Source organism: Centroberyx affinis, unplaced genomic scaffold, assembly GCF_046629955.1.
Source record: "Centroberyx affinis isolate AG114_WGS23_722 - 3 ecotype Tasmania unplaced genomic scaffold, CSIRO-AGI_Caff_v1 ptg004001l_1, whole genome shotgun sequence".
NCBI lineage: Eukaryota > Metazoa > Chordata > Actinopteri > Beryciformes > Berycidae > Centroberyx > Centroberyx affinis.
Window position 1 is genome coordinate 134,198 of NW_027281814.1, and position 25,064 is coordinate 159,261.

General features: G+C 40.9%; 2 protein-coding genes across 4 annotated transcripts; both read left to right on the forward strand.

Moving 5' to 3' along the window:
- Positions 1 to 506: 506 nt before the first annotated feature.
- leprotl1 (leptin receptor overlapping transcript like 1) lies at positions 507 to 5,828 on the forward strand. 2 transcript variants are annotated; one of them, XM_071542049.1, is made up of 5 exons: positions 508 to 679; positions 1,371 to 1,446; positions 1,788 to 1,974; positions 2,765 to 2,877; positions 5,113 to 5,828. In XM_071542049.1, coding segments are annotated over exons 1-5 (393 nt in total). In that variant the 5' UTR covers positions 508 to 663; the 3' UTR covers positions 5,114 to 5,828. The 2 variants fall into 2 exon arrangements, with proteins under 2 accessions (XP_071398149.1, XP_071398150.1); XM_071542048.1 differs by lacking the exon at positions 5,113 to 5,828 and having other exon boundaries at positions 507 to 679; positions 2,765 to 2,881.
- Positions 5,829 to 8,587: 2,759 nt separating this feature from the next.
- Positions 8,588 to 22,866, forward strand: LOC139663404 (hyaluronan mediated motility receptor-like). Of its 2 annotated transcripts, none has more exons than XM_071542057.1 (8): positions 8,588 to 8,732; positions 11,369 to 11,526; positions 13,681 to 13,883; positions 15,959 to 16,046; positions 17,663 to 17,775; positions 19,230 to 19,382; positions 20,017 to 20,089; positions 22,323 to 22,866. In XM_071542057.1, the coding sequence occupies exons 1-8, from the start codon at positions 8,642 to 8,644 to the stop codon at positions 22,359 to 22,361; spliced, it is 918 nt and encodes a 305-aa protein (XP_071398158.1). In that variant the 5' UTR covers positions 8,588 to 8,641; the 3' UTR covers positions 22,362 to 22,866. The 2 variants fall into 2 exon arrangements, with proteins under 2 accessions (XP_071398158.1, XP_071398159.1); XM_071542058.1 differs by having other exon boundaries at positions 20,020 to 20,089.
- Positions 22,867 to 25,064: the final 2,198 nt, after the last annotated feature.

The window sequence follows — 25,064 nt, forward strand, 5'->3', positions numbered from 1 at the left end:
AATTAAACTTCCAAAGCGAATCAGATTTTGTTGGCAATATGAAGATCCAAATTATTCATTGAAATTATCAATTTATTCAACACGTAGGTTATTTATAACAAAGATCACACTGATTCATAGTTATATGCGCAGCGCAGGCGAATGGTACTCGCTGTGAATGCGATGACTGATGCCTTCAGGTTCACCCAAAAGCTCCTACAATCGTGGTAAATACGAGTTGTCACGCATTCAGCACTTGCAGTCGGAAATTATAACAAAATGGACTCACTAACAAAACTAGATTTTGGTGGCAGATATTGCATAGATATATTCAACCGCACAATGAAGGGGAGAAATGCGCATTGCTCTTTTATTTAATTTATTAACCAAAAATTGCGTATACACGACGTTTACCATCGGTTGTTAACAGAGCTTACATTGCTCTCAGTCTCCTAAACGTAACATCTCGGAAATTCGAGTATCATAAAACAATTCATATTTTCAAGTCGTATTTATCACTTTATTTGGTCGTATATATGTGGTACCTTTATAATTACGATATTTCTGGTAGCATATGAAGGCAGCACAAGCACGCAGGGGGCTGTAGGTTGCGGTAGCTAGCCGAGGAGGGGGCATTGTTGTCGTTTTTTCGAGGGCTGTGTGTCAAGCTTTTGTCCAGGAGAAATGGCCGGGATTAAAGGTAAGCAAATTGCCGTTAAAATTTCCCACCAGAAAGGAACTGAATCCCAACACAGATCATTTGACGGTTACAGAATTTGCTCGCCACAGATGGATGTGCTTGCTGTGTAGTTAAACTAGCCGCAAGGCCAACACACAGTCGTTAGCATTAGCTGGACAGACTAACGGTACACTTCCTTGGCTAGATAGCTTAACAGCTAATAGTCTCTGTCTTGTTCAGGGCAATTAAGTACCTTAGATAACCGCAGCAGTCTAACCTTGCATATGAAACTGCGTTTAATGATAAATATCCCTCTGTCAAAACTGTAATAATATAGTAGTTCACGCTAGTACGCTAACTAATGCTAGCTGCACCACAACTGAATTGATATGACATGGACAGGCTGGTAAGCTGTCTGGTTTAATTGTAGCTAACAAGCTCCCCTACTGACAGCACTGTTACCCAGGTTTCACATAATCCCCTAGCGTGAGTTAGTCTGCTAATTTAGCTACATGTGAAATCAGCTGATTCATCACATGATGGTTTCATCCTTTCTCAGCCAGAAGCATTAGCCAGGGGCCCTATCGCCACGATCAGATGGTTGAGGCTCTCAAGACAGACCCCACACACACACACACACACACACACAGAATCACAAAGCATCATTGTCTGACTGTACATGCTAATTCCCCTCCCTCTGCCTCTCCTCCAGCTCTGATCAGCCTGTCTTTCGGAGGGGCCATCGGCCTCATGTTCCTCATGCTGGGATGTGCCCTCCCTGTGTACGAGTAAGTAACACTATCACCACATCCTGTGTTGAAGCTGAACGGAGCTGGTGAATGTGTGACAGATCTGACTCTTATTATCTCATCTCATTTCCCTCTCGGCTATCATGATACGGCATGATAGCTGTCGACCAGTGGAAAGTAGGGGAAAGGTTGTTACACGATAATAAATGTTAGTGTCCCTTGAGTGAGTCTAAAAAAATCACAGAGGTGTTTCTGTTACCTCATAACAAATGTGTGTATTAAGCATTGAGCAGTGTTTGTTCCTTCATCCTTGACTTGACTGCATCCTTATAGTGTATGGGAATCTCTTGCTCACTCCCCGTATGTCTCTGTCTCTGCAGCAAATACTGGCCCTTGTTCCTCCTCTTCTTCTACATCCTCTCTCCCATCCCTTACTGCATCTCGCGGAGGGTGGTTGACGACACAGACTCGGCCAGTAATGCCTGCAAAGAGCTGGCCATATTCCTCACGACGGGCATCGTGATCTCAGCCTTCGGCCTGCCCATCATCTTTGCTAGAGCTGAAGTAGTAAGTGAGCTCTTTCGCACACTTTGGAGTATTGCAACTCCTCACCCAAAAAAACCTGTTCCCCTTTCCTAAAACACCATTAACTTCTTCACCAAAGGAAGTCGAGTTTATTTATAGAGCATAAAATGATGCAAAGTGCTTTATTACAAACCTACATCAACATAGACATAAAACAGTTGAAAGTATACAAAGTAGAAATTTCTAAAAGTATACTAGAAAGTACAAGTTTATAAGAGTATATTAGAAAGTACAAGTATGGTTGAAAGAACTTAATCAAATGCAGCAGTAAAAATGCAAGTTTTTAATTGTCTCTTAAAACCATTTAGAGGTTAATTGTTTCTGTTCCAGAGGCTAAACGCTGCCTCCCCATCAGACTTGGTTGTGGCTCTAGGGACGATTAAACGTCCAGCATCCAGAGGCCGCTGTTTGGCTCATATGGAACAAGCAGATCAGATAAATACAAGTGCAAGGCCATTAAGAGAGGAAAACCCAATAAAGCAATTCGAAATTCTTCTAAAAAATCGATGTCTGGCTACCTGACAAAGTGGCTGATAGAGCAGACAAATGTACCAGCCACAGTAAAGTAGCAGCTTCCTAGCTTTAAGCCGGTGGCTGGTGTTAATTCCCCCCCCCCCCCCCCCCCCCCCCGCTGTGTCCTGAACTGTAGAGAAGTGTATTGAAATGATTTTGTAAAATGTTCCTGTTGATAACCCGCTAGTTTTTGGCCTAAATACTGCGGCAGCACGGAGCGGCATTTGTTAACGTGAATTATTAATGTGTTGACTTGCAGATCGCCTGGGGGGCGTGTGCGCTCGTGCTAACGGGGAACGTAGTCATCTTCGGGACCATCCTGGGCTTCTTCCTGGTCTTCGGATCCAACGACGACTTCAGTTGGCAGCAGTGGTAAATGGCAGGGGGGAGGGGGACCTTAGTCTGAACTGTTTTTATTATTAGCATTATAATTATTATTGGTATTACTGTTTGGTTCTTGTTGTTGTTATTTATATGACCGCCCATCCATAGACTCACACAAAACCAGTGCAATACTTTTTTTTCTTTTCTTTCCTTTTCTTTTTTTTTTTTTTTTTTAAACTGTCTGCATATTGAACTGACACAAGTTGGATGGAAAATGCTGACTTTCAGTTGGATTTTTTTTTTTTCTTTTCATTTCAAAACATGTTTTCCGGCTTCTGTGTTGTGAGTTTTCTCCATCTGTGCGTCTGCTTACATTCTGAGCGCTGTAAGCCGATGAACGCAGATCGCAATTGCTCATGTTATCTGTGCAAAAAAAAAAAAATCCAATTGAATGTCAAAAAAAAGACTTGATATGACCAAAAGGACAGGGTCCGAGCTGCCTGACCTCCTTTTTCTGTTTAGTAGATATTCTGTGAAAAAAGCCTGAAAGCGTCTTCTATGCCAGTGTGTATGTTGAGTGTGAATCAGCAGAGAACTGATTGAAAGCCTGCACATTGTTAGCTGCGTTTTCACCGCTCATGGTGAAAAAAAACCCTCTGTTTCCATTTGACATGGATCTTTGTTAACTCTGTTCAAGATCCATGTTGGATAGGAACTGTGTCTTTTTGTTTTTGTCACAGTAAAGGGTGAAAATCCAGCTAATTGCATGCAGATTCTGCCAGCTCTCTGCTCTTTTCTTGTATGCCACCATCAGAAAGCTGTGTAACTTGGCATTCATGTCCTGTTGATCAGTGTGTGTGAAAGAATGAGGCTGCTACTGTCACCACTACACTTCCTTTGAACCCATTTACCTGTGTAAATGTTATTCAAATCAACTGGATTTTGCAGCAATGTAATTTTTCTCTTTTTTTGACATACAACTGCTGTTAGTTTCTAATGGAAAACTGCTGTTTTTTTCTGCTTGTTTTGTTCCTCATCACATGCCTGTTATTTATGGAGATGCTGTTCAGGAGAATGTGATTGCTTGGTAAAAACGTACTGTGTGTGGTATGGCAGACCTTTGAAATGGAACAAACTGGTTTGGGAAAGAAAGAAAGGAACAGCACCTGGAGGATTCAGATACCTTGTCCCGTTCCACAGAGGTCAGAGATCAAATTCAAATGACTCAGCGATTTTGTAGACGCCAACTTGATACAGGCTGCTTTTTTCTCCATGTTGTTCTGCCCAGTTAAGCGTTTTGCATATGATAGCTCTTACCTTACTGTAAATGTGGGTTAGCTTTGCCTCGACTTGATCCAGCAAGCGAGGTTGAGAAAGCGTGAAAACCCAGTAGCAGCCAGTTAGTGTAGGATTAGCCTCAGGACAGCGGCCTTGTGGGAAACTTGGCCAAGTTAAGACCTGGGCTACTTATAACCAAGGCTTGGTCAATCACTAATGGCCCATAAGCATTAAAATGTGACTGTTTTGTTCTGACTCCCTCAAAGAAAGAGAATCCAGCTATTATATTCAAACATATACTTGGCATAAGCATTAAATCTTTCTCTAGAAGCACATTAGGTCCAGATTTGGCACACAAATCTGAAGAAATCTGAAGAAAATGCATTCATGGTTTTTGATTTGTTTTCATTTAAAGGTGCTATTATGTTCTCTGGCCTGTGTGAGAGAAATGTGTATATCGGCTGGTGTAATCTGTCGCAGCAGGAAGTCAGGTGCAGCCTCCCCGTTTGCTGTTACATTTAACTGCATTAGCGGTAGCTAAGCAAGGAATTAAGCATCTGCTGCTCCGTGCCGGTGCACTGGTGTGTTGAATGGAGGGCTGAGTGTTGAACAGTTTGTTTCAGATGTTGATTTGTTGTTTTGTGTCACAGATGGCTCAGTTATCTTTGGATACGTGCTCTCTGGAAGACGTAACCGTGAGCTCTGTCTCAGAATGAAGAGTTCTGTTCTAAAATGCGATATATCCATTGTTGGGGAAAAAGTGATTACCTCAAGTTCATGATTCAATTCACTTTAATTCAATTCAGTGAGCTTTATTGGCATGAAATTGCCAAAGCGGTAGGATATAATACAATTCTACAATACAGTTCACTATCTAAAATACAGAGGAGTCAGTGTTAAAATAATTATTTTATCAACAAGGACTTATGTTACCTGCTGTCCTTTTGTTTTTAAACTTTCTACAATCTTTTTTTTTTTTAAAGAATAGCTCTCACTGTTTTTCAGATGATAGAGATCTCATTTTGGAACGAAACTCCTCTCCAGACAGGACAGGAATTGGAAGCAGTGATGAGGCTGATAGTTTGATTACCTCTTCTCCAGTGTGACACACAGTGTGTGTGTCAGCCTGCTCTTCCAGAGACCACAGCCTCACTGAAGGTATTGATTGTATAAACAGCACCATAACAAACACCTTCTGAGTTCCAGCTAAAAAAAAAAGCATTGTTACCTTATTTAACTAAGGTAATGTTGAAAACTACTGACATATTTCTTGCATATTACGATGTAAAACCACTTTGAAGCTAAATGAACACACTCCTAGCTAAGACATACTCATTGGTGGCAGCCTGTAAGCCTGTCTAATATGGTTGGACAAGCAGGGTAAACTCCATATTGTGTTACTGAGGTGTGAACTTTTGACACTAAAAATTTTAAGCAAATTATGTCAACTTTTCTCAGAAATTCTGTTTTGTAGTTGATTTTGACTCCCCAACGTAACAAAAGTGGTCGGTAATTGTGGGATGGGTTTTGTCTGTGTTTTCTTTTTGAGAGAGATATTATGTTCTTTCACAGATCCGGGAGACTATTTTATTTATTTGTTTTATCGGACGCTTTGTGTAGATGTCCAACGCCATTTTCTATCTACAACTTTTGTGTTAAAGAGGCAGAAGTCAGCATGGTGGTTTTCTTTTTTTAAATAAACGCCATTTTTGAACATCCTCTCCTTTTGAATGATTTATAATGCATTTGCTTTGTTAAGAAGACTGAATCAAATAGGCTTAGGCTTGCTCATTTTCTAAGACTTCACAGGAAACAAGCTTAACTGATGTTATCTGCATGTCCTAGTTAGCATAGTTGGACAAGCTCAACATGTTGAGTTGGAAGTGGGGATATTACACATACACACTGATGACTTTCAACAATCTGCTTCAGTCTTTTTTTTTTTTTTTATTCAGAAGGGAGTCACGCTGATGTGACATCACACATGCCATGTTATATAATACACAGGATTAGGGTTCGACTGATATCGGTCATGGCGGCCGATACCGGTACCGATATTTTTGTACTGAAGCTGCCAATAGCCAATATTTTCTTGCCAACATTCATTATCTTTATTTATCTTTATTTGACCAATTTTTATTCCCCAAAAAATCCCGAGTATTCAGGTTTTCCCCAAGAAATATATTGTTGTCAGGGTGGAAAAGCCTCTGAAACATTTAGACCATCATGGGACACTAAAACTCTCCATTGAAACCCAGACTGATGACATTGTTTTCATGTTAGCAGCTCTTAAAGGCAGGACTGGGATACATTACTGCCTTAAACAGTTTGAACAATTAAATGTATAAATATGTGCAAAGAAAATAACATTTCTCTGGGTTTGAGTACTACCCTTTAAATGAAGGATTCATTTACCCCAAACTTTATTGAACTATAAAATGAATAAATTAAATGTGCAAGAAAATAAAATTTTATTGCAGGTTTTACAGATAGTTTTACAGACTCCCTACCCAGTCATGCATATTTAAGAGAATATTGTGGATGTGTGAAATAGCCCGAACCTGAAGACTTGGAGTAATGTGCAGTATTTCCTCTCTCAACAAGCCACTGAGTCCAGCCTGAACAGGAGGAATAGCTTTGTTTTGTCTCCCTCAGCTGGTAGGAAATGTGATAGCAAGCAGCACCAGAAGTGGCAGCAGCTGTGTGTGAAGTGCTGCACATGAATGAATTTGAAATCCCCAACATGATTTGTTTGTTCGTTTCCTTTTGACCGCTCTAAATAAAGTTTGAAGCAAGATAAGGAAGAGAAGTGAGTGAACAATCTCCGGTTTTTAGACAGATTTGGCACAAACCTATTAACACTGTTTTCTGTTGTAATTCTTGTACATCCTCTTGTGCTAACTGGAAGGGAGTGAAATCATAGTGAAATAAAAGGATACCTCATTCTGCTGGGAACCTTCCTTGAACTCCCTCAAGCACTCATTGTGGTTGCTGGACCCCACTTTGGGAGCTCCTTTTGTGAAAAAGCTATCAAGGTTTCATTTTTGACAACTTAAGTGTCGGCGTTTTGAAGCACAGAACTACAGGAAGCACCCGCGGGATCCAACAGCACCTTGGAACAGGTTCTCTATTCTCTCTGCGTAATGTTCTCTGTTCTTCACAGGTTCTTACTTGCTGATTGCGATTTAGATTTATTGCATGTGTCAGGAACAGGACATGACGGCAACAGCTTGTCTCTTGCTGGATGTATTGTTCAGCACAGATCAACACAGTCTCATAAACTTATGTGAAATGAGCAAAACTCTGAAACGCAGATTACTGTACGTGTTGTGTGCATGAATTATGTGACAAGGTTAGCAAAAAGTTAAGCAAGTAAAAACAAGTGGTTAAGGTTCAGCAACTAAAAAAATTTGGTTAAGGTTAGGTTAAGGTTTTGGTCATGGATGAATAAAACCTTTTGCTAAAAATGAAAACTTTTTTTTTTTTTTTAAACATCTCTTTATTGAATTTTCAAAAGGTTCTGGTATACATAATACAAGATCATCATATAATATACAAAATATAAAACCGCCCTCCCCTTTCCCAACCCCCTGGTCTCTCCTACTCATCCTCCCAATCCACCCCACCACCCAGTCCTACCCCCGAAAACTTTGCTTACAATAGAAAACACATGAATTGGGAATTGAACTGGGGGGTCGTCAGAGTTGAAGACAAATGCATCGGTCCATCGACTTCCTCAACCTCCACACCTTTACTTTTCACCGCACTATTTCAATGTCAAACTACCTCCTATTTCTATTTGTGTCTCCTACACCCACTCCTTTCCTGGTGGGGACAGATATTTTTCTGCAACGGAATACTGTCTTGGACTATACTCCACATAAACAAAAAAACAAACCAAGATGTGCCATGATTACATGCCAGTGGTATTTTCCTCCATAAAATGTGTTATGCAATCCTATATTGTTTTGACCCGAGGGTACGGTTTTAAAGATGCCAACCCTGTTCTCCTGCCTGCTAGACACAGCTTGCCCGGCCTGCTACTCAATCTCCTGCAGCCTTCACTGCCTTGGGGAGAGAAATTTAAGATGAGATTTGCATGTAACTTCAGATCAAGTGCAAACCTATTAAAAGATAATATATTAAAATCCTCAATTTGTGCTTGAACAACAAGGGGTAATTTTCCTATTCACACCAGAGCTGGGTCAGATCGGGCCTGCACACACACACACACACACACACACACACACACACACACACACACACACACCACCATGCCTCCGTGTTATGAAAACAGCAGCTCGGTTTAATGCTTAAACTTGCCCTTTGTAGGTGTGTTCCAAGTACACGCATTCTACCAGGCATGACTATTAGATAAACTGCAGAGGAAGAGTTAAATATTGCAGGAGCCGCAGTGTGACCTACCTGGCTGTAAGGAAAACACCCGCCCTGCTCTAAGGATCATGGGAAGGGGGATGGAATCAGGAGTCAGAGCGGGACACCGAGAGCCACAGAGAGAGGCGAGGAGGCGAGGATGAGGAGGTTTTTCCGAGCGCACAGGGATGAAGACTACAGTCAGATCCAGTACCTGACGGCGAAATGCAACCGCCTGGCACATGAGAAAGGTGAGTTGTAGGTCAGGTCAAGTCTTTTACCTATGAGAATGAAGTTCTCAGATCCCATAATGCACCAGTATAATACACACAGATAGTCATGCATTTACTGTGGCTGTGTCTGAAAGCGCATATTACCTAGTATTTAGTGGGTGTTTTCAATGTTTTAGGTTGATGTTTAATACCAGCTGCATGCCATAAAATGAAAATACCTACAGATGTTGATGTTGCCTTATGTATTGTGATTAATGCGTTGTTAGTATTTGCGTATTTTCCTCTGCATACTGTCTTTGGTAGATAGTAGATACTTGGTTCAAAGGTCATGACATGAAAGTGAAACTACGCACAAAAGACTGTAAAAAGTGCATGTTGCTGTGGCTGTGTTTTTAGCACCAGTGACAGCTGAGGAGGAAGGAATAACATTTAACATAATTATCACATAATAACAATAACACCATGGTGACTTTAATCCATTACGATTGTATTGAACAAGTAATCAGATTAGGATTGGGTAATTTCCTGTTAAACGTGTTTGAAGGATAAAAAGATATGATGATTGGAAAATTATGGACACACTTGGTCTAAATAATAAAACATAATAATTAATCATAGTTAAAGATGATGCTAACAAGGCTGATTCAGATTAAACACGTGCCATTTAATTGACACCTTTAACCAAAGCATCACACAGAACCACAAGTGAGTACATTTTAAAGATGGGTATCTGAAATTGTCTAGAAATCTGAATGAATGATCCATTTTGCAACTCCAGAGAATTTAGTTTAGTAGTAATTCAAGAAGTAATCTAACTAACTTCAGAAGTAATCCAAAAGTAATTGAAAATAATCTGAGGACATTGCTGATCTGGAGTACCTGAATGAATTACATTGCTGATTACAATTTTAATCATATAATCCTACTTTGTAACAGATTATATTCTCAAAGTAACCATCTCCTGTCACAACAACAGAGATAAAACCAGATAAGATCAGATGAATGAAGCACAAACATCAATTATCAAAGAATTTTGTAATCAAGGGATAGATATCAGCTTTATCAAGTGTCAGACTGGTTAGCCTCCAAACTACACCAGAATCACACAGATGCCATACAGGATACTTTTATTTTATTTTACTTTATATAACCAGTTTAGTCCCTCTGAGATCAAAGATCTCTTTGCCAAGGGAGACTGCAGCAGCACATTTAGTTAAAGTTGAACAATGTACACATTTCATAATAAGTAATAGACAGTTACTTATAAGGGAAGAATAAGGGAGGGGGTGAGAAAGAGAGAGAGAGAGAGAGAGAGAGAGAGAGAGAGAGAGAAACAATGCCACAGTCACATGCCACTTACGGTTGAAACTGGACAGTATGTCAGTCTGGAAGAAGAAAGGCGGATTTTTTCAATGTGCTGTTTGACTGATATAGAAAATGAGTTTCACTTTGTTTTCTATTGCCCTTTTTACTGGGAACTGCGCAATACTTTGTTTAGTAAGATAAAAACAGATATTGATTTTGTAAATATGGATGATGCACAAAGATTGAGTTGGCTGTTCGCTTATGAAACATTTAGATTAGCTAGTTACCTGGAGAAAGCCTGGGAGATGAGAAAAAAAGCTCTTTATCAAGCTAAACTGGAAGTTTGTAGCAGTTCTTTTCAGTGTATTGTTCATTTGAAACCTATCATTTCAAATATGTTATTTTAAAGAATATAGTAGTACCTTATAATGTGGTAATTTATTTATTTTATTTTTTTTGCTCTTATATGTATCACTGGAAGATGTATGTTTTGTAAAATGGTGGTGTCCTGTAATCCCATGTGGGATGGGCCAGATGTTTGGCATGACACAGAAATAAAAATAAACTAAACTAAACTAAACTAAAGGGGAAATCCATGACTTTTATTGGCGACCAGTAGGAATTGCAACAACATCGATAGAACTCATCTCCTCCAACACAAGTCTCTGGCACAGCCTCCAGATACACTGCATGGCCAAAAGTATGAGGACACCTGCTCGTGGAACATGTCATTCCAAAATCATGGGCATTAATATGGAGTTGGTCCCCGCTTTGCTGCAGCCTCCACTCTTCTGTGAAGGCTCTCCACTCCACTAGATGTTGGAACATTGCTGTGGGGATTTGCTGCAGAAATAGTGAGGTCAGAAACGGATTTTGGGGCGATTAGGCCTGGCTGGCGGTCTGCGTTCCAGTTCATCCCAAAGGTGTTGGATGTGGTTGAGGTCAAGTTCTTCCACACTAACCTCCACAAACCCTTTCTGTATGAAGCTGGTTTTGTGGACGGGGGCGTCGTCATGCTGGAGCAGGGAAGGGCCTTCCCCAAACTGTTGCCGCAAAGTTGGAAGTACGCAATCATCTAGAATGTCACTGTGCTGCAGTGTTAAGATTTCCCTTCACTGGAACCAAGAGGCCGAGCCCGAAACCATGAGAAACAGCCTCAGATCATTATTCCTCCACTTTTGGCCATGTAGTGTACATTATGGTCAGTTTGTGTTATGGGGCAGTAAAAATCTTACTGCCTCTTTAATCAAAACATAATTTCAAATGGCACATACTGTATATCTCACATTATATAGAGTTTAGAAATGAGTCCAACATTGCTGTGGTGCTTTCTGCTGTGTGTGGTACAGCAGTGCTAGACAGGGAGTGTCTGCTGGCCAAAGAGAGAGAGCGGAGGCTGCAGAATGATCTGGAAGCTGTGGCCACCCGGCTCCTCCGCCAGGAGCAGATCGACACGCAGCTCAGGATCAAACACGACCGGCTCATCAGCAGGCTGCACCAGCAACAGGTGAACACACTGTTTTAGTTCCACACACATTTCTCAGAGGCAGAGCTGCTCTGGAGGCATCTCATTGGTTGAGTTAAACCTCAGTGGGCGGAGCCAAAGAACCACAGTTTATTGTATCGCAAGTTAGCTAACTGGCAAACTTGAATGGCAAAAAAGGAACTCTAGTAAAAATATGAATAAAAAAATTGAATGGCAATGACTTCTTCTTCTTTCATGTATTCAAGACCATGGCATTCATGATGGTGGTCAGCAGCTAGCTAACTAGCTTACCTAACTAGCTATAGGCTAGTATGGCTAGTTTGAACTTGGAAGGTCATCTAGGCCAGTGGTTCTCAACCTTTTTCATATCAAGGACCCCTAATTTAGTCCACATTAGGGCCACAGACCCCCATTTGATGAGATTCTGTCTCTCAGACACAACCCTGAGAATATTTTTTATTCCTAGATATGATTTTGTCCAGAATTCCATGACTATCCTGTAGTTAGAGAGATAACAGAGAAACTATGGAAGAAACTATGGAGAAACCACTGATCTAGGCTAAGGTCAACATAGATAACTTAGTAGGACTAGATTGCATTTTTTCAGTTAGTAGCAGAGCGCTAGGCTTCATAATATTAGCTTCCTCCTCTTTTAGTGTTTTCCTTTTTCACTGCTTCAGATAGTGTTGCCAACTCTCTTCCAAGAAAAGTAGCTATTCACTGCTCAAAAAGTTGATAGAAGTCGGCAGATAACATCATATGCTAATTTTCATAGAAATATATTTGCTGCACAACAAAGTTGCCAACAGAGGCTTCAGTCGATCATTAATAAGCCAGAAAAAGGGTCTTTGGCCCCGCTCATTGTGGTTTAACTCGACCAATGAGATCATTTCTGCCTCCACAGCAGCTCTGCCTCTGAGTAACTGAAACTCTGATCTGCAGCAGGTGACCAGCCCAATCCCACAAACCCTGGACACTATAAATCAACTGTGCACTGAATGTGGTGGTCTTGTCATCTGCTGTGTATAAGAAGAATTGCCCCTTGGGAATACTTAAAGATCCACTCTACGCTATTTAACTCTAATTATCAACCCCACATGATTCCGAGCACAGCATGCAGCTCCATTTAAAAAAAAAAAAAGTGATGTGGTAATTAGAGTATTGTTAGGCAGTTGTGTTTAACCTCATTCCAACCTCATAATTTGAAACAATTCATGCATCTAACCATGGCCATGCCAGCAGGGCACCTATGCCACAATTACTGTAATTACACTGCAGTTAAGTGCTAGTGTTAACATTGTGTAAAATGCACACATTTCATTACAATTAGCTTGGATGATTTCAATAGTTTATCATAATTTGAAGATTCCCCATATGGTGAAATGAAATTCCATTTATTAAAAACCTGTATTTATCTAGGGAATGTTTTCCTGAACATGCATACTGTTTTTCAGTCATTCCCTGCTCCCTGCTCACATTCATACAGTTACACAATTTCTTACTTGTTAGCCGCCCACTACAACCACAGTCTTCTACTGTTGGCCACTGAGCCAACAGTAGGTGAGTTGTGTCTTCCCCACCCAGATTTATTTTTAATGTAATCTCATGTTTGGGCTTGCCACAAACTGCATGACCTATAGGTGCGTTGGATATCACTTCTGTCTGAACAACATGGTATGATCAGGCCATCTCAAGTAAGCTCACATTTTCTTAAAAGCACAGCAAGTGACTACATTCCTCACATATGAGAATATATGTTTACATGCATGTGTGTGTGGGTGTGTGTTGTGTCTATGTTGATGAGATTAAACTTTATTGATCCCTGGGGGGAAATTAAGTCGTTGCAGCAGCAAGGAAGGAAACTATAATTTAAGCACGCAAATAGAATATATAATAGGCAATAAAAAGAGTAGAAGCAATGAATAGTAAATATAATAGAACAATAAAAAAACATTAAAAGCCATAAAATAGAATATAAACAGCTGTGTGTATGCTGCCAACAATTGTAGCACTACAGAGTGAGAGGGATGGGAAAGAGTATGGAGTACTTACATGTATGGATTTACTTACTATCTGTGTGTGTGTGTGTGTGTGTGTGTGTGAGTGTGTGAGGGTGTACGTGTGAAGGTGTGTTTGTACGTGTCAGTGTCTAACCTACATGTTCCTCTGCTCCAGGACCTGGTGGGGTTCCTGCAGCAGCGTGTGATCCTGCTCGGGGAGGAAGCCTCCAGGGACGCCGAGCTGCTGCAGCAGGTCAGCTCAGAGCTGCTGAGTCTGCAGAGCTCCGAGGTGCAGCTGGAGGGCCTGGTGGGGGAGCTGCACGCTGAGGCCCAGCACAGCGCTGCACTGATAGAGAGTCTCCAGGAGGAGCTGTACGGGTAGGCCCACTACGGCATCTGCATGAGGGAGGGAATTTATAACAAGGTTTTGTAAATTATACAAGAGACACCCAGAATGTGAGTTTACCAAGCTTTTTATTAGTGACATATAATTTTACATTGCAAGTAATATACAACTTTATTCTAGTTCCACTATTCTAACTGCATAGTTTCAGCTTCATGTTAGCTTACGTTGTCTGAATGCATATTTGCTGTTATCGACTCTAATCCTTCTTGCTCTTCAAAACAAACTCATGCAGAGTGTCACCAGGTAGCCATCTTTGCATCTTTGCAACCAGAAGCAATGGGGCTTATGGGAAATGTGGTATTCATTTTGAGAAAACGTGTAGCACCTTTAAAGCTGCTAGAAATCTTTATGATCTAAATCCACTACATCGTAGTGAGAAGTATAAGACTGAGGCAAGTTACATGAAAATAAGGTCATTAAAAGAAGATACAACATAAATTATTACTATCCTGAAAATGTAAGTCTTTGGTTTATATTGGTGATTATTGCATAGTGGGGATTACTGACTAGAGATCACAATCTCCTAGTTTTTATTTACATCAGTGGTGAAGATGCCAAAATGATGATGTACAATATTCAAACTGGGGGTGCAATATGAACCCTTATTGTTCTTCAGTAGAACACGGCCTGTCACAGTTTTGAGTTGTGGATGAATTATCTGGAAAAAATGGCGCTGGTAATCTGTCCAATCCCCTGGTGTCTGTAGACATATTAAACTGGCAGTGGTTTGATTTAAATACAAGCCTCCACAGTCCACCCAGCTGTCCAAACTGAACAAAATGTAAAAACGAACGTTAACCCAGATAAGGGCACATACTATGCAAAGAAACATGAAAATGAATGAAAACCGCTAACTTTTGATTACCATCTCCAGCAAACTCAAGCCAAGTGAAGCTGTCACCAGCTGCTCTGCAAACACTCAGTGAAGAACTCCACCTCGCACTGTCGTCTCAAGATCGAATAAAAACATCAGAGTTTCTAATCTGTGATTTTAAGTCAGCAAAAATACAGTCATCCTCCGAGAGGCGCCGCACCTCAATCTGCTGACTTCAAATCCCTGTGGAGAGTTAGGGAAGTTGGCTTAGTGTCAGAGTATGTTATCACATTGTGATTCCAGGAGTTCTCCAGCCGACAAGTGAGCTGATGAAAGAGACCTTAACATTAACAGAGAGCTTATTATTTACATTTTTACATTTAGCGGAGCCTCTTAACCAGACTGCCTTACAATGCAAACCTTGCAATACATTGAAAGTAAGGAGTGGAAGGGTGAAAGCCGTCCTGACAATAGATCCCACAAATATTCCCCCTTCCTTTGAATGGCCATGTGTAATACAGAAATGTTAGGTAAAGAAATAACTCAATTTAACACAACCGCTGAAAGGGAAATTCATCTGCCAGTCTGTGACAGAGCAGCAAGGATCAAGGAGGGTCCAACATGTAAATCTTGATGAATAAATCTGTGGAAGAAGCACCTGTTAAAACACTGAATACTGAGAAACAATATCTAGCACAGTCATCTACTGAAACCTTTTAACATTTCAAATGAAAAGCCTTCATGCTTCTTCCCAGTACTTTTCACCAGTGACTGTTGACATTACTAGAATAAAATGTTCGTCATAGATAGTGGATGTTTTCATCGGGAATTGGCAATGACAAAATTGGGAGAAAATAGGGAGAAATCCAGCAGTGCTGTGTCATGAACCAGACCGGGGTCATATTGTAGTTGCACTTTTTTTTTTTTTTTTTGGTCTATTTAGGTGGCAGATGGGTGAGGTTTGCCATGCAGGACAATACGAATGTTGATACCATTACAGAAAGCCAATTGAAAGTCAATTTAGTTTATTTCCTGTGACTGACAAATTACCTGATACTCTTTAAATTGTCCTGATGCTCAAAACTCTGTCCATCTGGCCCTGCAAGAAGATTAAAATGCCTTCAGAAAAAGTGTTGGGGAAACACAGATACAGTGCTTTCTCATTCATTTATGCTTAAATCCCCATTTCCTTCTCCTTACTATTGTCTATTGTCTTATATTTGTCACCAACAGTAAGACAGTGGAGCTGAAGGAGCTACAAGGCAGCAAAGAAACCCTGACAGAAGAACTAAAGGAGTTACGCAGCGCCCATCAGAGGAAGGTGAGGGAAATCCAGCTCAAGAACCAATTTACTAATGTGTATAAAGAAATAGTTGCAGCCTTTGTCATTCAGACCTGCAGCGCAGCCTGAAGCTAGTTTTCAGTCAGTTTTGTAGACTGTTTCTGCCACATTCAGGGTATTTTACCTGTAACCCTTGTATACATGAGTATTAAGAGCCTGTATAAAGAAAATTCAACTTGCACACTCTTTTCTTTTAGTTTCATGCTCACCCTAACCTTAACCCTTATTTCCTTATATGTTTGGTACTGGGTCATAGGTCACAAAGTATCAGCATTCTGTGATATAAATATTAAGAGCCTGTAGTCAGCTCCACCAATCAATAATAATATCAGGGTTTCCCATAGGAGATGTGTAAGTCAAGGTGGTAGTGGCAGACTAACCTACAGTATATACCCAAATAAATAATGTGCACACTTAATGTTCTCTATTTTCCTTTTAATATGCAGGGGCAAATAAACATAATTAATTTTGTTTGAAAAATCAAGGCTAACACAGTATACCAGTAAATGCAGGGAGGAAGGCAGAGCAAAATGTCATGAAGGAAATAATTGGAGGTATTACTTGACAACAGAGCTATATACCAATACCTATATACCACTGGGTATTCTGATATTATGGCTTTAACATTAGCTGAGTGTATGGCAATATACTCAAATGATGTGGTGATCCCAGAATGATTTGCTCTTCATTGCTTGCAGTGTCATTTTTGGCCAGCAGATGTCGTGATTAGACGCTGTGTTCATCATGGCTTTGGTCTCTATGAAAGTAAACATAAATAATTGGTGTTTCTGAGTTTTTATAGTTTTACGTTTTTGGTCAGTTGTCAAGTTGTAGCCAGCTCCACCAATCAGAAGTAATGTATTAACACAACTGTTGATGCTGTCTCAGGCTAGCTTAGGTCAAGATGGCGGTGAGCCAGCGAAAAACAGTGACTTATGGTCCACTGCCTGATTTTGAATAATTAGATTATATCACGAGACAATGAAACGTAAAACCTCAAAAGGTTCAAATTTATCGTGGCCAAATTTTAAAAACTACAACCAACGCGATCAACACATTAATTCATAGTTTTGCTGGCGTTAGATTTGCATTAGTGTGTGTTGAGTCTGGGCATTACTGAAACATTCCTGTGCACTGTCAAGAGTTTTATTTACACTTGGCTTCAAAGACACACTCCCCTACTGGCCCCTGACTCAACCAGTCCATCAAATGGAAAACAATCCAGGTCTACAATTATCTTTCCTAGGAGACATCTGCAGAAGTCCAAGAGAACAAAACAACAGACCGCCATGTCAGTAAAAAAAAAAAAGACTTAATGAGAACGTCTATTTGTGGTGGATCATGCCAGTGAATTATTGTGAAAGTCCTGAGAGTCTGAGATTAAGTCTGACTCCATTGCCTTCGCTCATCTTTCCAGATGATGGCAAAGAGTGCAAGAGGCAATTTCTTTCTTTTTTTCTGATCTATTTTTAAGCAGAGACACACGCACCGCCATCACCACAACCGCCCCCATTATTTTCTGCTTTTTTGTGTTGTCTTGATCCCTTTTTAAGGGGCTTTAAGGAGCAATAAAGTATTTTCGTCTTCTTCTTGAGGTAAGGGAACTGCAGCAGGAGAATGAGAGGAGTCTGAGGAAACTACAGGAGACAGCGGAGCAGTTTGAGTGGCTGTGTGAGCAACAGCGCTACTGGATATGTTGTGTCAAGAGGTGGGCAGTTTCTCCCTGCTGTATTTATCACTACACAATACCTGACCCAATTGTCCTTTACACCCACACACAGCATCTGATACACAGGATCCATTATACAAGATCTCATGTCTCTTGTGTTTTAAAGGGGCATTAAAGTGATGTTGAATTTAGGTAGTAGCTTGGGTTGTGTAGCTTCCTGGTCATGATATAACCCCAAAATCATTGATTCTCTTTAGGCTACCTGTTGCTCCGTGAGAGATGATTGGAGAATTGTGTTTTTTTCTCTCTCCATTCACTGCCATTGTATGGCCAAACAGGTCTGAAAATCACACTTCTAGCACATAAACAAACGCAAACAAAGCAGATTCTGAAAATAGATTAAAAAACGAGCAGTGTCATTCTCATGTGTTTAAGCGATTCGCTGTTTTTAGGTTTATTAAACCAAGTGTAACATCGAAATCCAGTCAGAAGAATTATGGTGTTACACTTGTTCAAACTGAAAGGTTTAATATCACCAGCTGCAATTTCAGCGACAAGTAAAAACTGCAACAACATTGCTAGAACTTATCTCCTCTTACACAAGTCTCTGTCACAACCCCCCATCCCACTGAGTTACAGTGGCCTGTAACAGACAAACAATAAAGTCACGTTCTCACAATAAAGACAAGTAAGCTATAATTAGAGCAGAGATCCAACAGAAACGTCTAACTTTCATGGGACCCTTCAGAGAAGTGAGGTGCTACTGTACTAAGTAAGACACGTATGGATGGTGGGGGGGGGGCTGTGTCACATTTTGTAAGGGGCCCCAGAATTCCCAGCAGCACCCCTGCTAACATTGGAAACAAATGTAAATTGTATGTTGACGTCTTCTGAAGGATTATGCTAGCCCTGCTGGGTAAACGTGAGGTTTCCGGGATATTTTCAACTGAGCTTCATTTTCACATGAGAAACTTCAAGTTCTTATACACAATGTGAGCATGCTTGCTCAGGCCCGCTAACCTCCCCACCAAATATTCCCTTTGGCACAGTCATAGTGCAGATGCCTGGGGTGAACAAGATACTAGTTTTGAGCCCTGCCTCTAGCCAATAAAATGTGTGTTCCTCTGAACTTTGCCACAAATTCGGAGATGAAAGATACTCGAAGGATACTCACACCCTAGATTGGTTCTCCCAGCTTTACTAAAAACTTTTGTGGTTACAAACAAGCCTTTGCAAGTTCAAAGTCAGCACTAACCCTAAGACAATTTGCTTGACCAATCAGGGGTTATGTCATTGCACATGCTAAAAGTTTTTGCACCCAAGAAAGGCTTTAGTAAATTAGTAAACTGTTCCTGAATCAACCACTAGAGGAGTATCAATCCTGTGAACGGGTATCTTTTTTCTTTTTCATTGTCTCAACCTTTTATATCAGTCATCTAGTCAGTGTTATGGATGTTAACTAACTAAACTAATAAACTAACTACTTACAACAGATTCAAAGACTGCCTGACAGAGGAGAAGGAGACTCTGGTGCAACAGGTGAGCAGGTTAGAGAAGAAGGTTATGAAGCTGAAGAAGAGTTCAGATGGTGACAGTCACACACAGACCCTCCTCTGCCCCCTACAGGACACAGAATGCTGTGACAGGTAAGGATAAATGAATAGAGTTGAATGATTGATTGATTGACTATTTCATTGATTGATTGAGGGATTGGTTGAATGATTGAGCGACTGATCAGTGCCTGTGCTACTGAGAGGCCCTACAAAGAGAATAGACAAGGACTGATAGGGTTTTATGTTATTATAAGAGTTAAATAATTGATAACTTGGTTGCCCGCTTGATCGATTGCTTGCTTGATTGGCATCAAAGGGATTAGCACAAGAAAAAACAATCAAGAGACATAGGAGGAGACAAAGGCACATAAGGAAATAATTAAATACTGCTTTAGTCCAAATAAAATATATCATACACAGACAATAGCACCAAATCAATCTATCATAAAATTCAATTTTGAATGTCCAAGTCTAATTTAATACTGCAACAACACAATACATATTAAAACACTCACCACTATGACAGAGCTACACATCTTTTGCCAGAGATGAGCTCTGGAGTGTTTTAAAAACACTCTCCCAAAGAAAGAAAAGAAAAGAAAGAAAAGAACATTCTTCCACAGCTTCCATAATTTTTCTGTAGTTTCCACTTTGTTCCATCTCCTACATATTTCCAATATAACATGAATCTACATAGCAAGCTGTGTAACCTGCCTTTCCTTTGAAGCAGGAGAACTTCGTGGGATGCGGAGGCCATGGCGGATCTGCAGTCAAACGGGTTGTATGAGGAGCTCAGCCGGGTATCTAATCTATCTATCCATCTATCTATCTATCTATCTATCTATCTATCTATCTATCTATTCCTTGATGGTCATATATGTTTAGACAGTAATAGTACCATCAGGGTTCATAAACTCTTCATAAAGTGTTTTTTAATTAATCTTCTGGTTGCAGAACTCCTAAAGATTCCTCTAAATCCCTTTACATTTTAGAGTGCACCAAGTTCAGCGTTTTTAAATCTCTGGGTAGGAGACAAGTGCAAACCTCAGGGGTGAAATAGTGGAGATTCATAACAGAAGGCTAATATTCAGGTGGACGGCCGCCAGTCCCCAGAGGAGCTGTTGTGCTGTCTGAACTTCCAGAGAACACGGATACATCTTGGGCACTGGAGTCTGATTAGTCTGTTGTATACTCTAAAAAGTAAAAAGACCTTTGGGGGACTTTTAGGGGTTGCTCAAAGCCATTTTGCAACCATAGGGTTCCTTGAAGAACTCTTTTGTGAAGGGTTTATGAACCCTGATGGTGCCTCCACAAGCATCTAACATATATAAGGGTTCTTCAAGTGACGAACTTACTTACTGGCTCCCTTCGGATTTTAGAAGAACCCCTGGATGAACCCCTATTTTTTAGAGTGACAAGTTCAGTATTTTAAAATTTCTGGATCAGAGACAAGTGCAAATCTCAGGAGTGAAATAGTAGAAAACCAAAACACAGGGCTAATATTCTTCTGAGCACGTCTGCCAGTCCCTAGAGGAGTTGTCGTGCTGCCAGAGCTTTCACAAAACTCTGATACTTCATGGGCACTGCAGTCTCATCAATGTTTTTTTTTTCTGTCTGCCTGCTGTATACTCTAAAAAGTAAAAGGGCATTGAGGAACTATTAATGGTTGCTATAAGCCTTTATGCAATCATAGGGGAACCCCAGAATGTTCCTTGAAGAACCCCTACAGAAAGGCTTTACAAACCCTGCTGGTATTTCCACAAGCCTCTGACCTAGCAGGGTTCTTCAAAGAATCCTTTAGGGCTGTTTTTTTCTAGTGAGGAACCCAAAGGTGACTATTGACTGCCTCTGGATTTTAGAAGGGACCCTCTATCTTTAGAGTGCCCAGTTCAGTATTTTAAAATCTCTGGATCGGAGACAAGTGCAAATCTCAGGGGTGAAATATAAATCCAAAACACAGGGCTAATATTCATCTGAGGACGGCTGCCAGTCCCCAGTGGACTTGTCGTGCTGCCAGAACTTTCAAAAAACTCTGATACTTCATGGGCACTGAAGTCTCATCAATGATTTTTTTTTTCTGTCTGCCAGCTGTAAACTCTAAAAAGTAAAAAGGGCTTTGAGAAACTTTTTGATTGCAAAGCCTTTTTGCAATCAAAGGGGAACCCCAGAACGTTCCTTGATGAACCCCTTCAGGAAGGGTTCGCAGACCCTAATCATACCTCAAACATATGGACGTTCTTCAAGGAGCCCTCTAGGAATATTTTTCTAATGAGGAACGCTAAGGTGTCTAATGGCTGTGTGTTTGGATTTTAAAAGACCCCCTATCTTTAGAGTGACAATTTCAGTGTTTTAAAGTCTCTAGACAGGGGGAAGCTTGACAGACAGAACATAGGGCTAATATTCGTTTGCGGATGGCTGCCAGTCCCCAGAGGAGCCGTTGTACTGCCAGAACCTTCAGAGACTGCTGATACTTTTTGGGCACCGGAGTCACATCAGGCCTTTTCTCTGTCTGTCGGCTGTACATGGCTTCCTCCCAAGCCGTCCGGGTGCTCTTCCAAAGCAGCAGAGAGATGACTAATAATGACTGGAGGGAGGCGATTGCCAATAGCCTCTGTGCTTCATTCCCCTCACCTCTCACAGGCTCTGCAGTGCATTTCTTGGGATAATTATTCTGATTGAGTGCAGATGATGCAGGGTGTTTTTTTCAGTCCCTGCAGAGCTGAGAGAGAGAGGAAATTTAGCTGGAGGAACAGGGACCGCCGGAGACCTAAAGGAAGCAGCCATGATAAAGCACATTACCGGTTTCAGCATTATTTATGTATATGGCAAATTCACATAGTTCTAACTCTTAAATGCCTAAATGGACACTGAGAAAGAAAGGGACACTGAGAAAGGGAGAAAGAAATGGAGACACAGAAGTGGTATAGTTTTCCTGAATGCATTTTTCTCACTGTAAATTGTGTAGGTCTTGAGCATGGTTTATGTTTATTGTCTTTGGTCATGTTAACCTGCAGTTTATTTTTCTGTCCGCAGGCGGGGAGCTCTATTGACGGATACCAGAAACCTCCTTGAGGACACGAGCCTGGAGTCTTCTTCTTCTTCTTTTTCTCTTCCCACCTTTTCCAACCAGAAGATACTGTAACTGCTGGATCTTGGTGTGTGGTTAGCTTTGTGTTGCACTTTCCAGTCATTGTGCAAAAACCATACAACCTTAGAAAAACATACATACAAAACCATACAGTGTCTATTCTACTTCTGCTATTGTTTACCTGTCTTGAAAAGAATCTGCGTAATGATATATGAGGGAATGAAACACCGTACAGCTGTTTCACAATGTGCTTCTGTCTCTCTTTCGTTGTGACACATGCGCATCACATGTGTGTATAGTTATTTGGTCACATTTTCCTGTAATTGTCCATTATTGAAACCTTGTAATCAACACCACTAAAAGAGGAAAAAAGCACCTGAGAATGTTCTTTTGTTGTTCTGCCAATGAATCCTCACAGGGAAGCACCAGCTGGCGTGCAGAGGAAACAACAAGTGTGTTGTTTTCGCCAAAATTAAACTGTACTGATTGTTCCCCCATTGAGAATTTGGTACATCCTGACTCAGACGAGCAGAATCACTTCACTTATCACTTCACTTTCACTTATCAACAAGTCTCTTAAATGTACACGAATGAGTCTTGGTGATATTGGTCCAGAGAAACATTGACAACTTAGAAGTACATAGTGAGAGACCTCAGGAACCTTGCAAGACGAACTATGGAGAGTAGACTATATCACTTTAGTGCTTTATAGCTGTGTGCATTTGTTGCATACAGTATGGTTGAAGCTGTAGAGGAAAGTGTAGATACTGGCCAACAGTGTATAAGTCCAGACAATGAGGAAGTTAAGCAGAATACAATGAGATGCATGAAATAAATTATGAGTGTTGGTAGGCCTGCATTCAAGGTTGAGCAAGACTTCTGAAGTGAATGTTTTCCGCTAACTCTTGTAAACAGTTTTTAGCCTGGGGCTCATCTTAGGCATCTACCAATACACATAATCTTCTGCAACTCTTCCTGCTGCTAATGAGGGTGAGCACCTATGTAGAAAGCTAGCTTGAATGTTAAGACCAGGGTAAACTTACAATGGAGTCAAAACTTGCCCAAAATAGAAACACAGTCAAACACCTCTTTGTATTACTTGTTTATTTACACTCCATGCCAGTTGGGTTGCATGACAATTAAAGATGTAAACGTAACCTAGGGGAACTGGAGACAGCAGTGACAAAAACTCAAAGAAGAAGAACAACAAAAGGATTTAGCAGCGGTTTGTTGGGTCATAAAAATGCAGATATTCTCCAACAAGCAAGCCATGACTCAAAATGATTCATTTTGAAAGACTTGACCACAAGATATTAGCACAGAAATGGAAATGGAGACGTTATTCCCACAAGGAAACACAACCGATCATGAGAGATTTTACACCAGGCGCAGACGATCTCGCAGTGGGAGCTGGAGTGCAAAGAATTCGACAAGTTCGGCCAGCAAGCTTGTTCACACTGTGGAGTCCGATGCCAATGTGGTGCTTCATGTTTTTCCACAAACGTGCCCTTTTCTTAGAAATTCACTTCAGCAGCAAGTATACTGTGGCGTTTAGAAGAAAGAGGAGATGGGTGAGAGCGAGGAGATTAGATGAGCAACCCCCAACAAGTTTGACCTAACTGTGAACTTTAGATCTTCCCTCTGTCAATAGTATCCAAATGGATATTTTGTTGATAGTTTGAGCATCTGTGGACCGTTCAGTGTAATACCTGGACAGTCTGTTGTGTTGACAGAATCTTATTCTCACTGGGTTTCCACACTCATTTGGACATAAAATTCAAGGACCTTTCAGTTACTTTAAAGGTATTTTGTGGTGAAATTCAAAGACTCAAAACTGGCATGTTTTGGGGTAAGACATGACATCGGCCAAAATTAGACATGATAGAAGCCTCATTTTTTTTCTTGTGATCTTATCAAGTCAAGAAATCCTAAAATTCTGAATTTAAAAACTGCTGCTATATCAACACAAATCTTCATCACAGGGTTTTCCTCAGGATGTGAAGCGTTGATGCTAGGACAGACAGAGGGCCAGAGAGCTGAGGCATATTGATGAATTTGGGTGCTATATTTTTTGTAAAAAATTGACTAGTTTCAAAGCCACCCAAACATTTTCAAAAACACTTAAGGCCTCTATTTTAATTTTTTTTTCAAATCCACAAACTTTCAAAGAAATTTCAAAGCCTGTGGGAACCCGGTCCTCAAGTCATTCCACCCTTTTCCCCATTAGACAAGAAAAGTGTGGTGGTGGTATGGTGTGTGTGTGGTGTGTGTGTGTGTGTGTGTGTGTGTGTGTGTGGGGGGGGGTACTTTCAGGATTAGGGGTTAGTCTGAGGGTTGAGGTGATGCTAGACTAAGAGCTGAATGTGTCAGGGTGCAGGGCCCAGTGTCGCGTCTTGTCGGAGGGGTGGGGCCCCCGAATTTCGAGCGGCGCCCCCGACCACAAGGGACGCCAGTGGCAACATAGCAGCAGCAGCAGCTTGCCCTCTGACTGCCAAGCGCTAAAAGAGGCTGACCCAAATGAGTTCTGAATGCCAGAGGTGTAGCCAGAGATTAACAACGTGTGGCAGCTGGAAACAGGTCGCGTTTGCACACAATAAATACTCCTGCACCCCTCCATGCAGAACGCAGCCAGCGAGAGTCAGACCTTATAGGCGTTATTAATAGAACAATTATAGGTAGAGCAAGAA